Below are 14315 nucleotides of genomic sequence, written 5' to 3'. Positions count from 1 at the left end.
AGCTGCTACATGTTGATGTAGAGCCTAACAAGGCCACATAGGGTAGCCGAGTTTTCTTTTTTTTCTTTTTTCTTTTGAATGAACATGTGCTGGATGTGTTCTATTTTTAAAATATATAAAAAAGGGACTATGAAGGTTTATTAACTCCACTGATGATTCCATTCTGCTAATGATGATGCTGATTCTCATTTCTTTTTTATTTGTATACTGGAACAATAAAGTGACAGCTGCTGGAACGGCTCCTTCTAAAAATGACACAAAACAACCTCTGAATGATATCTGGTCTCCCACAGCTTCCCACCCCCATTTACTCCGATTTACTCTCATAAAAATTGTCCTCTAGTTTCTCGCCACAGCTCGGGCAGTTGTTTTTTTTACTACTTGTCCCACAGGATTTTTGTCTTCAGGACACTACGGCTGCTAAGATTCCATAAAATAAATGCTGTTTGTGAACCGTCAGCAGTCTTCAAATTGTTACACCTGCTATGCTGTAATTTGTCGTCACGCAAAACACATGGATTGCAAACTTCAAGTCCCTAAATATACCACAACAGATGATTGGACAGAAGAAACAAACACTAAAATGTTTGATGCATTCAGACGTTATCTTAACCCCCATTACACATAGTATATATCCTGTTGCCTGTGCACTGATATACATAATGAATCAATCTGGATGTATCCCACATAAATTGGGGGAAATGTTAAAAATCCAAGGTGCCATTATTTATATGAAAACTTTTTTAGACTGAGCATTTTGAGTTTGTAATGATGGACACGCCACAGGGTCTGCACAGATGACAAGGTTAATGCACATTAATTAATATGAATTTTACTGGCTTGCATCAAAATGCCCAGCCCTTGTTGGCTTTAATACACTATTAAACACTTGATTTAAGGCCAGCACCCTAAAACGAGGATAGTAAACAAAATTGAAACAGTGTTATAAAACTCAGACCCTTTATAGTGTCTGGAGAAGACTATATTTCTGCAGATCAGTGAGGCTGTCACTCCAGCTTAAATTTTCCAAAATATCTGTGGAGTATTATAGTATTTAATGCGATGGGTGGCAGAAAAAAACAAAACAATGCTATTTATTCACAAGACTTCTTTTGTATTATGCTGTGATAAAGTCTGACAAATTTCAGACACTGGGTTGTACACGAGGACTTCATTCACCAGCATTTATTGTGTGTCTCCGGTGCTTGTGTGTTACTTTCTGAGCTCTCGAAACTACTCAACAGAGCAGAAGAACGCATCAGAAATAGATGGTGTACCCTTTTGTAAATTGTCTGTTTCCTTTTTTATTTTGTGCTGTTTATTGTTGCTGGGGTTTTTTGTCTTTCAGCTTCTCCCTCTCTAGGGGTCACCACAGTGGATGATGTGCATATTTTGATTTGGCAGATATTTTATGCCAGATGCCCTTTCCTGACGCAACCCTCCCATTCATCATTAGGGCCGGCACAAGGAGTACATTGGATGTGGGGTCAATTTAGAGTGTCCAATTAACAATGAGCAATTCTCAGGGGAACCCCAGCCCTTCACCTGGTGGGGACTCAAACCAGCAACCCTTCTGTCACAAGTTTTCTTTCCGCTTGGATATGGGCTGCCAAAGATAATTCCTGCAAATCTGCAGACTACAGTTTGAGACCAGTTAAACACATTTCAGAAACCTGGTGTGTTTAAATACTGCAGTGCAGTGTATGAACACAGAGACATGGCATGTTATTCTGATTAAAAAAAAGATCATGCCTTTAAAAAATCTTTTTTAAAGGCATGATCTTTTTTTAATCAAAACCAGGTGCCTTTTGCACCTAAACCTAACCACATTCATAACCAGGAAATGTTTGGGCCAGGGCCACATGGAATGTGTGAGCAGCGCGACAGACATAGATGGATAGCAAAAAATCCTTTTACTTAAGACTTTGCTGTGAAAGATGCGTCTTGTGGTTATGAAAGAAAAGAGGTTCTCCCTTGCTTAAGATGCACATGATGTGTGTGTCAAGTGGGCAGAGTCGCTGCTCTAATCTGTCTAAATGAAACAAAAAAATAAACAAAACACAGATTTATATGCTGCTTTAAGCCTACAATAGTTGCCTAGTGACAAAGTGGCTGCTGTCTTTAATCACCACCAACTACATTTGTGTAATACAAATGTGTGCGAGGTGTGGAGAATAAAATCTAAAAAAAAAAACTACATTTCCCCCTTTCATACTGCTAAAAATAAATGTGCATCATTTTAATTTTAAAATTTGACATTACTGCTGACATATTATTCATTGTTATTTTACTCTCAGAGCTTCACATTACTTATATTGTAGCTTTTTTCATTGTGTGCTGCATTGCTAGCTAGCAGGCCACATGGTGGAGCATGTAGCAAGCATTGCTGTCTTACAACAAGAAGGTTACTGGTCCAAATCCCGGTTTGGCTAAGGGCCTTTCTGTGTGGAGTTTGCATGTCCTCCCTGTGTGCATGTGGGTTCCCTCCATGTACTCAGGCTTCCACCCACAGTCCAGAAACATGCGGTTGGACACTAAATTGATCATAGGGTGAGAGTGTCTCTGTGAATGGTCGTTCCTTATGTGTATGTTGGCCCCGCGATGGACTGGCGACCTGTCCAGTGTTGACCCCGCCTATGTCGCAACCCTCATGTGAAGGATAAACCAGTAGAAAATGAGTGAGAGTGCTAGTTAGTGAGACAAAAATGTCATTGTCAAAAGCTATGAAGAGGAAAGTTGACAGCAAGTGTAGGGCGTTCAAAGAAGAAAGGAAAGAGACAAATGTCAAGACAACAAAGTTGTTGCTGTTTGCAAAAAGTACAATATATGCGACAGCACCAAAAGACAAAGCATGGCACCTTCAAAGTGGCCGTTCCGCTGCACACACAGGCACGAAAAGACAGACCTGAAGCATTGACAGCAGGTTGTTCACATAGTAGCAAGATCCTGGCACGAGGTCTCACAGCTTAACAGAGAGTCAGGAGTGCATTCCTAAACGTGGCATGGGTGCTCATGCAGCACAACAGGCCATTTTCAAAGATGTAATGGTGGCAGTTGTGGAGGACCTGACGAGTGACAAGTCAATGAAGAGTGTCATTGTCTCAGTGAAAGTTTAATTTATTTTTATTAAATGAAATGGAATTTGCATTGTTAACTGTTCATATGTGTGGCACAGTGGCACGTGGACACAGCAGTGTTATATTATTATTTTTGTCAGTTAACTTTAATTTCTAGCAACACAATCTCTTTTATACAGAATTCAGAGCATTTACTATTGGTCACATTTTTGTGAAGATAAGCAAATCATTTAAAATATCAGATTTACTTGTGCATCCAGTGTGGACCCAGCCTTATGAATATGCCAAAATTGCCACCAACATGATTGTATTAATAGCCACATCTGTAGCCATGTAAATAAGGGAGGTCATGTCATGGAATGCAACAGAGAAAATATAACTACATAATAGCTCCAGTCCAACTAATTTTTGTGAACAATATTGCATATAATTACATAACTGTCATTTTTCACAAAAACAAATCTATTTAATAAATAATTAGAATTATAATCGTTTTTTGAAACAATGCCATAAATTGTTTTATTGAACATTAATAGTTATATAGAGGCAAGAAAGTAGTTTAATACATGGTTTAAATACAAATGGCACAGATGTTTCCAAAATGTGCCAAATGAGTCCTCGCCTGTAATTTTTGCACTAAAATCTCTCTCATTTTGTTCTGCTTCACTTGAACAAAGTCAAGAGATTATGTTCACAGGTTGTACTTTGATTTGAGTGAGTTTAGATCTGATTCTCCATCATTCCAGAGAGATATGCATCTTTATTTTTAGTTTTTCAGGTTTTTGTATGCCATCTTCATTTACTCTTCACCAGTAATACTTACACCGATATTTACCCACCATTTTTACCTTTACTATGACACCAAAAGTATTAAAATAAACCTTGTGGTTGCAGAGATATACTTATTTTACTATGACTATGACATTTTTGAGCAGAGACCTAAAGAAATAGGCTTAGGGCTTAAAGGATCAAGTTAGATTGACTTAAAAACATTTTGATGGGGAAACAGTATTATAATGGTTGAGTTGATGTACCAGTAATTACAATATATTTAGCATTTACTGTATGTTGTACATCAAGCAATAACACCACTGTTTATGTGACAGCTCATGACTGATGACGGTGTAGCCTGATGTCCTCTACAGTCGCCGGTGGGTTGTTAATCATTCTCTGGACATGCAGCGTGCGACATGGACTCCTACATGGATGTTGGCCTGATACCTCGGATATTTTCTCACTACTATAATCTGTATTTTGGTAAATGTCATAGAACTAGTTGGTTTCAACTATTTATGTACTGTAGTAAATTAACCATTTTATTGGGATTTTCACATGTAGCAGATATAATGTTTGTTACAGGAATAGCAACCCTATATTGCAATTCAGCTCTTAGAAACTTAGACTTGGATATTAACTACAAGAAATACTGCTTTAATAATTGCAGAAGTGGGAGATGAAAGAGAGTATTTGATTTGTACAGTTGTCAGGGTTTACTATTGATATTATATAATATAATATAATAAGTGAGGTACCATTGTTTCCGCTCAATAGGCTGTTTCAGTGTCCGTGACACATCCTATAGGCATATGTCATGTAGAGAAGAAGAAGACAGGGGTTTGATAATGACTCAGGATTTCTCAGGGGGGCAATAGAAGCTGCGCACCAGAGCTTTAAGTCAAAACAATATTCCTGGATTCAGTATGAGTGTCCTTGTAGGACATAATGTATGCTGGGTTTTCACTTTCACACACTCTCAATCACATGCACATATTGCCACATTCTGTACACTCTTGTACAATCTGTTACTTATGAGAGAGTGGCAACATACAGTCATACATGCATGTCTGAGGTCACTTATATATTCCATCCTATTTTATGTTTCATTTTGCTGCTATCATCTATAAAAATGAAATGCATTAGAACTTAATAAAAGTTAATGTTTCACTTCACAGTTATTGCAAACCATATCTACCTCATGGCAGATAAAATATATATTCCAATAATGAATAATTTCCAAGTTGAGAACATTAACCACCACAAATTGAGTAAACTTCTTCTAATGTGCTTCCACAGACAGGAAGTAATAATTAAAAAAAAAAAAAAAAAAAAGACATGGTGGAAATTAAAAGCAGTAAATATTAGCCATGATAATGATTATGCCCCATTATTCATTTGCTATACATATGTTTGTTTGAAATAAATGAAGCAGTGTTAAAGCAACACATTAAATATCTGTATTACTTAATTATTCTGTATATAGGTGTGAGTTCACCAGTTGATAGAATGTGCAGTAATTCTCTCTTCTCTCAGTTCAGAGGTTCTTCAGCTTGTCTGCATGTCCCCCTGTGTTGCATCTCCTCAGCGTTTTGCTTCTAGTTGCATGCATGTCCTCATTTTATATTCACTAAAAGCATTTATTCTGACATGTAGATTAATTATAAAAAGAAATCCTCTCACTAAAATCTAAAGGCATAAAAGAAAATATAACCTCTATCCCTAAGGTTTCTTTTATTTCCTCCTCACTCACATCTACCACTCCAGTCCCACTAATGAAAACAAATGAAAACTCAACAGCCCAATAACACAAACATTAACACTAATTCACACTCATAGAGACAAACAATCTTTGAGACACAAGTAAATACGACTGACTTTCCAATAATGGGGTGGGGGCGAGTTGCCCTCTGGGAAATTTCCTCTGATCAAGTGCAAAGAGATTAACCACTTGGACGTGTGCTAATGAAAAGGAGATCATAATGAAAGGAGCTTGTAAATGTCGATGAGGCATGTGAAAGAGAACAATGGCCACGTATCAGATGAAACGCAAGAGTAATGTACAGGAACCAGATATTTTACTATCGTCTTCTGTCTCCAAATCAAGGTTTTATCACCAGGCTGAACAAAAATGCAATGTTTCTCACAAAGATATGACAATCACAACAATTAGACTTATATAGTAAATCAAGAAGAAAGACGGAGCCTTTGAAGGGTTGTGTTGTAAACCGAAGCCCATTTAGAAGATATTGCACTTTGTGTGACAGCCTCTTTCATAATAAAATCAACTTATAGACAAAACATTAAATCATGTACAAACAAAGGGCACAAACTCACATCAAACACAATTACATACACACACTGGCCTACATAGGGCTGAGTGTAAGAGCCGGGTCATACTTTAAATGCCTGCATGGACCCCATATGGATAAATCTGCACATACTGTACCTGCAGAATGATTCTGTGCAGAGAGCACATGCTCCCTCCAGCGCAACACTTTCTAGTCTAGTTGGTGGCACACCCTTTGGTGGTCAAGAGAGAGAACAAAGAAAACACTAACCATGGAAACTGAGGAAGTCGTGCCCACAAATGTAGAACTCAGTCCTCAATGAAAACAATGAAACACACACAAGAACATGGCAGGTGGTAGGTATGACCCGGCCCTAAGAGGCCACAATTAGGAGTGACTTACTGATCACATAGTCGCCAAATGGATCCTCCTCCTCCTCCTCATCTTGGTAGGCTGGAGGAAAAGAAATGGAGAAAAGAAAGAAAAAGCAGGAGAAAAGAAAAGAAACAAAATAGATTATGAAGGAAAGCATGAGTAGGGGAACAGAAACTGCCCGATGCGAAAAAAAAGATAAAAAAGGCTTTGACAAATACTAAACAAAGATGTTAGAAAAAAAAAGGAATATGGCCTTCTACCCTCCGATCATGCATTTTTCCCCTCATTCTCATTTTCAGTCTTATACCTCCAGCCTTCATTAGGAGGCAAACCGCTGACCATTATGATCACTCATAATTGGCTGGAGAATTCTCAATTTGCTCTCAGCGCTCCTTCTCCCTCTCTCTCTTTCTGTGGCAGGTCTGAAGATGGCATGAGAGGCCATTACGGCTCACTAAATTCCCTATTAGGGTGGAAGCACAGTCGTCAGCTAGTTACAAGTCCAAAGCCAATGATATTTCACTGCTTCTATGACTCCTGTACCTGACACTAATAGTATTACGATGGGTGAGCCCTCACTGTGAATGCAACTGTTGTGCCTGCACACACCTGGTACACACAATAACACCTCTGATCAACACTGTCTGTCACACATCTTCTATTTTCCATCTATTCATCCTTTATGTTTCTCTCTTCTTCTACTTTCCTCTTTCACCCCCCCCCATCCCCCCATGTGAGTTAGCATCCATTTACTGTGATCGATATCCCAGAGCTCTTATTAAACACTGCTCCCATGCATCTGTGTGTGCATGCACCTGCGTGCTTGTGTGTTAGTGTGTGTCCGTATGTGTATTATCAGTCTGTATTCGCTGCAGCTCTGTTTCAACAATGTCTTTATTGAGTCAGAGATACACAACAAAGGCTATGAATATTATTTTACTTTATAAAAAATAATTATTTTATTCATCGCTGTGTTCGGGCAGCGCTGCGTTCACTATTCTGAATTCACCACTCCTTATTGATCCCCACTGCAAGTCATTTTTCAAACTCTATACAGATACATACTTACAAACATGTGTAAATATGCGTGTCCATCACTGCTCGGCTCAGTCTAACGTGTGCAGCTCCTGCTGCATGGACAAAAAGTCCTTGAACCAGTGGGTGAAGTATAGCGGCATGCACGCACACGCACGTGCACACACACACATACACACGCTCACAAGCGTGTGTTTGTGAAAGCGAGCTGTCAGTGCTGCTCTCACACACCATTCATCACAAGCTACTAATTCTGTTAGACCATTGTCGAGCCTTTCGCACCCCACGTTGCTCTCTGAAAACTCAATCAGAGGCTAATGCCCTCAACCTTCCTAACACACATTCCAGCTCTCACTCTAAGTTTCCCACTCACACACTCACAGAGACCCTGAGGGGATGGCAGTGGTCTTAGGGGACCTCACCAGTCCAGCTGTATAAGTGTTGCTTGAATTTGATAGACAAGACATGCGCTGACCAAGTTTCATTGTCGAGACCGGCCTGCAGTGCAAAAGAAATTGCTCCGTGACGCATGATTAAAATTTGTATTCCAAAGTATGGATGACAATTTCCTCAAAATCAAAATGAACATAATTAAACATTATCTTTATCTACCATGATTACATGACAATCCTTTCAGATTCACACTTAGAGATATTCTCTACAGTTAAAAAACAGCTGACGTGAATGCGATTGATTTGGTTTGATTTACGGTGAGATAAAAAAAAAAATAGAATAAAGTGGACAGAGTGGGTGCAGGCACTCTTCCATCTGTGCTGGAAGATTTGATTAGTTAATCAGGAATCACTTTGCCCAACTCAGCTTTCACAAAGTATAATTACAGCTCCAGCTACCACAAAAAACTTTTGACTGCACATGTTTTAAGGCATTTTAAATACATTTTCTGCATCATAAAAAAAAAAGAAAAAACACAGCCACAAAAAAAAATTACAAAGCTGAATAAACATACATATCATTACACAGAGAAGGTTAAAAGAGAGGGGGAATATCAAGAAGGAGTGAGTGTGTGACATTGAATTGAGCATGCCCAGACAGGGGGCACGGTTAGGCAGAAAGGCCAGACTAAATTTGGCACTACCTTTTCATTGTCTAATTACGAGATTAATACGTCCTGTCACATACGTCACAATACAACCCTATGATTTATTATCAAGTCGACCAGATGGAGAGATTGGGCCAGAGGCAGAACGGGGAGAGTGACAGTGTCTGAATGTAGCTCATCTACATGGACCACGCCTCCAGTGTGCAGAGAGCAGCCAGTGTGTGTCTGCTTCCGTCTGCACGAGCAAAGCCCAGATATAGTGACGAAAAACAATGTTGAAGTTGAATTAAATTTGGCCTGTTTCATTAACAGACTGCTATTTAATGAGAGGGAAACACAGAGGCACACACACACACACAAGCATATGTAGTTCCTGGACCATAGATTGTGGTCATAAAGTCAACGCAGGGCTTTAGGTTTAGATCAATGTCAAGGCCTGATCTTATTTCATCTAATGCATGTTTTAATCATTCTCCCCCCCTGATCAATGCAGGTTGGATGCAACCATCAGGCACTGCTGTGGGAATTTACGAGTGCATCTATTCTCTTGCCTGTGTTTCCAGACGGACATTTTACGAGGCACTGCACAGTGCGACAGTAAATCTCTCCCTTCACTTTGCCAAAATGAAATCTCCCAATGCTTCTCTCCACGCCCATATTTGTATGTCTCATTGTGTTGCTTGTGCAAACCAAACTTGTACTGGCTCTGCCAAGTCAACGTGCTAGTCTCTTTATTTTAATAGTGTCTGGAAGGGGCAATAAACGGGAAGCATCTTTATTCAATACTCGACAATAAAGCTAGATGTAGGGAAACTTTGAAATCCCAGAGTTGCATTTAGGAAACTAATTTAACAGGCTTTATATACTTGTTGGTAATTGGAATTTAGCAGTAAATGGAAAAAAAAAAAGAAAAAAAGGAAGTTTATCAGAGTTTTAATTTAGAAACAGATTCAACATGCTATAGAACTTCGTATGAAACTACTGTACAGGTAAAATGAGAAAGGTGTGCAGATGCACACGGAAATAAGATGCCATTCAACATGAATATCTGTTGTTCTTTTAATGAGCTGAAAAGAAAAGCAGTGTATTTTTGTTGTGTTTAAAGATATGATTTCACGACCCACTAGTGTGTATCACACTGTAATTAAATCATATTGTGATTGTGGGGACATAATGTAATAAAGTGTGGTTTAATTTATTTATAAAAACTCTGTATTCCAAACAAGTGTTTTATTGACCAAACTGTTTGACAGTGTTTTGTCATCAACTGTACAAACAAAGACGTTGTTGAGTGAACCCTCATTTGAAATCATTTATTGATACCAAACATTTGATTGCACATATCTGACACACACAGTATATAACGATAATAATAATAATAATATAATAAATTATTATTTGTAACGCACTTGCATGAATACACACACACACAAACAAACACCCACACACACAAACAACAGTTCTACTAACACAAGTGTATTTAAAGTTATTTTTACCAACTCTGTGAGTTTGGGTTGTTTACATTACGGAGTACACAGTATGTGCTGCTAATTGTGTTGAGACTAGCAAAGGCACCAGGCACCGTGAATGACTGTTATCTATCCAAAGGATCACACTCTTTAATTTGTTATTGACTCAAGTTTTGTTTTGTTCGTTTTCCAGACTTTTCAACTCCTCCACAATTAAACTTTTAGAAAAAAGTCCATGCATTTTGCCAATCTGAATTACAGAATGAAGGAGTCATACTAGTCTGTAACTTATGTTGGAATTCACGTGTAGTTCATTCAGCATGAGTATTATTAATGAAAGACTAGGTATAGAAATACAACAACAAAACATCTGTGAATTTATCCAACACTTACTCTGTAGCTAGATGTCTACGTGAGATAAAATACACACACAAGGTCACACAGGCACATACTTTTCCTTAGGTTTAGGATGTCTGTTGCCGATTCTCTGGGCTTTCTATTTTGGTAGTGAATTCAGCAATAGGGCCCTCATGCACATTCATCCACATATATGCTCCTGCCCTGAAGGGGAACCCGACTCCCTTAAACCGACACCTGTCAGTCACACAGGGAAGCTGTAGTGACAAGAGTATAATGAGGGATGGTGAGAGGTGCAGTGTGAGCGGAGAGAAGACAGAGGAAGACGCTTGAAAGAAGAAGAAGAAAGGTGGGAGAGGGGGGAGATGAAGAGGAGGAGGAGAAGCAAGTGGAGGTGAGACTTCTGAAGCTTGTTACAGACGCTGCGAGATGAGAATGGTGCACAGTTCTGTTTGGTGTTTTAGCACGTCACCGTCTTTTTGATTTGTTAGCATGTGTTTATGATGTTGTTTCTCTGTCTGCCTCTGTCAATCTCTATTATTAGAGCCTCAGATCCTCTTCCTGCTGTTTTGACACTCAAGTTGCTGCTGTTTCACACCCCCACATGTGTGTGCATAGTTTAGGCTTACACACACCCTCACAGTCATAGATAAAGTAGACAAAATGGCATATATGCAATGACATTCGCTGCAACATCGACCCATAAGCATTTTCGGCACCAACGGTGCAGACATGCCAGTTAATCTGATGGGAGTGAAATCCTCCCAATAGGCACTTTGAGGTGTAATAAGCTTTCAATATCAGATGCTCTGTTTGGAGAATGACACAGGAGTTGGGGAAAGATCCCCCTTAACTCAGAGTGAGTAAGTAACTAACTAATGAACTGAAATCATCAGACATATGCAAACATCAAGTTGTTTTATCAGGCTGCGACTGTGCCTCTCATCTCTTCATGCTGGCAGAGACAGCACTACTGAAGCCTGATCTACATCTCTCCTCTGTGAAACCATGAGACAAGCCTAGAGGTGTGAGCCAGCGCTTCTCCTCAACACTCCTATAGAAAGAAATCTTTTGAAGAAATTTAATTTAATTGACTTTGATTTGACACATGCTCTGCATGATAATCGATATGAAGTGAGGAGTATAAAGACTACGGACGGATAACACGTCATGACAAAGTTTCTTTGGGGAAATGAGCAAAACAACTTCAGATCTTTTTAACAATCATAACTGCGCAATATCATACTGTAGGCACATAATTATAATATAGCATTGGATTAAAAAGGTAATTTTTTTCCACGTCTGGAAAAAAAGTGCTCAATGGCGTCCTCCTGGCCCTGAGACAGACAGAATAAGAGCGGCGTCTGCAGCTTATATCTGTGGCTGCAAGATTAGCTTGGTAATTAACCACAAAGCAATTATCGGGTGGTGGGATGAGAGGCACATCTCAGGGAAGGTGTTTCCTGATGTGTTTAATAGGTGTTGAGTAGTTTGATCAGTCGACAGAAGTTTTCTCTGATTCCGAGGCCCGCAGTCCAACAGAGGTTGATCCACAGCTGATACGTGTGGCTGCTGAGAATTCAATTAATTAGACTGTTGCTTTTCCTTCCATCCACTTTTCATTAACCTCCATTGACACCTTGGCGAGAAGCTCACATGCAGGTTTACGACTGCATCAGGATTAACAAGGAAATGGGAAGCTGGTAATAAACAAAGTTGCCAGAGGAAAGAGGATTTCCACTGGGATCATCTCACACTCACTCAGATTCAAAGAAAGGATGTACTTGAGAAGTAAAGATGGTGCTTTTATCTGACTATCTTGGTGTGGATCACAGACATATTCCAGTGCTACCATCTCTAATAAATTCTAAATTTTTAAAGACTGACAGATCAGTGGTGATATCTCAGGAGATAAGTGTATGAGAAGGTAGAATTAGAGAGCTTCAGCTTAGTCAGTTGAAATTAAGGTTGGCTCTCGCTAGAATGGTCCAACCATTGTCCTTCGAATCCGGATAAATATCCAATCAATAACTCCAACTTACCCATAATTCATAACTCACTTTCAGCCACTTTATTGGTAAAAAGCAAATATCTAATCAGCCAATCTCATGGCAGCAACTCAATCCATTGACACATGAAGACATGGTCAATATGACCTGCTAAAGTTAATGAGAATTAGGAAGAAAGGTGATTTAAGTCACTTTGAACATGGCATTGTTGTTAGTGCCAGACGGGCTGGTATGGCGTTTCAGAAACGCTTTATCTACTGAATTTTAACACACAATTATATATCCAATGCAGAAAAGTGCCTTGTTGATGCCATATATCAGAGAAGAATGGCCAGAATGGTTTGAAATAACAGACAAAAAAGGAAAAAAAAAATAGTGTCCTGTCTGTACCAAATAAAGTGGCTGATGAGAGTATAAAATCTTTCTGGCTGAAATTTTTTTAACACTAACCACACAAGGAAACATTGCACGAAGGCTATACATATCGGTCTGATGTATCCACCTCGTTCATAACAACTCCCTCTTCTGAGTCTCATCTTAGTCCGACTCACTCACTTACTCACTTAATTCAAGTCAGTGAGTGTGTCCATTCATACATACTATCTTGAGGACAATTTCAAAAGTCCCTTGTCCTACCTGACTCATCGTCAGACTTGTCATTCTCCGAGTCAGTGAGGGTCAGGGCCGAGTTCTCACGACTGGACACTCCTGAGCTGCGGCGAGACTTTGCCCCTCCACATCCGGCCCACAGCTGGATGGCTCGCTCTGGAGACAGCGGCCCTTCTGGGTCCGAGTCAGCATCAGAGCCTGCGCTCAGGGAGTAGCCCCTCTGGAGGAGGCCAAGGTCAGGACAGTATGGAACAGCGGCAGGGTGCGGAGCAGGATTTGGCTCACATACTCCCAGCTCGGCCAGGGTGAAGTTACCTCCTGTGAGGGACAGAGGGGAGTTACACAGGTGGAGTGTAGAGACTAATCTAAGTTAAAGCAATAAATGGGAACACTCACTCAAACAAATGCTCGCATGAGCAAATGTGGAGACATATCCAGCAAAAAAAAATGAAAAATACAATCACACGCAGAGTAGCAGACTAATTAGGAAACTATGGAGGTGGAGGCTGAAAATTGGGCTTTGTTGTGGCAGGCAAGAGGTGGAAAGATGACGCAGCATGAATCAGGCACCAACTACAAGCTAGGAATATGTACTCGCCTGCAGGCCTATTAAGGCTGGCTTAGTCAACCTGCCTCCCCTGCTTTACTGCTCCACATTGGCATTCATGATCTGTTGACGTGAAATCAAAGAGCTGCTCACTTGAGGCCTCTCAGACTGTAGTGGAGCTGCTTTGCTGCCTTCTGGGTTTGATCATCTCCTCACTTACCATCACACGCTGGACCCCAGGCTTACTGAGCACACTGCAGTCTGCTGCAGCAGGAGCCCCACTGCCTAACACTCTCCCCCTCAAGACAAACTGACTTGTCACGTTCCAAAATAAATATATAAAATTATCCAAATTAAAGCACATCAAAAAAGATCAATAAACAGTGCTGCAGCCCAATTAAATCCAAGCTGAGGAAAAAGCAATTAAGGAAAAAGGCATGCTCAACCAATTTATTCTCTATACTAATTAAAAGAGTATTGTGGATGCAATCGCTCACCATCAGCTGTTGGGGTAAAGGGATCGCGGGAAAAAACAGTTGTGATTCGCTCCATTAGCAGTTTGCGAAGGAGGGGAAAGGAAGAGGCAAGTGAGGAGAGGCTGGCATTGCGGCAGCACACTATGAATTGGTGCACTGGGAATCACGCAGCTGTGTGACTAGGTTAACTGTGACTCATCAGGCGCACGGCCGCAATCAGACAGACATGAATTAAA

At 40.0% G+C, this 14315-nt stretch overlaps 1 protein-coding gene across 1 annotated transcript in view; it reads right to left on the bottom strand.

Annotated features, from left to right (window-relative positions):
* Positions 1-14315, bottom strand: part of tenm2a (teneurin transmembrane protein 2a) — a 206692-nt gene that overhangs the window by 122320 nt on the left and 70057 nt on the right. Inside the window, exon 3 of the mRNA XM_058649424.1 lies at positions 13084-13374. Within this exon, the coding sequence (XP_058505407.1) occupies positions 13084-13374 (291 nt within the window). The remainder of the gene's footprint in view (positions 1-13083; positions 13375-14315) is intronic.

Source organism: Solea solea, chromosome 14 (genome assembly GCF_958295425.1).
Source record: "Solea solea chromosome 14, fSolSol10.1, whole genome shotgun sequence".
NCBI classification, from domain to species: domain Eukaryota; kingdom Metazoa; phylum Chordata; class Actinopteri; order Pleuronectiformes; family Soleidae; genus Solea; species Solea solea.
Note: the sequence above shows the minus strand (reverse complement) of the source record. Positions and strands in the feature narration are given on the sequence as shown.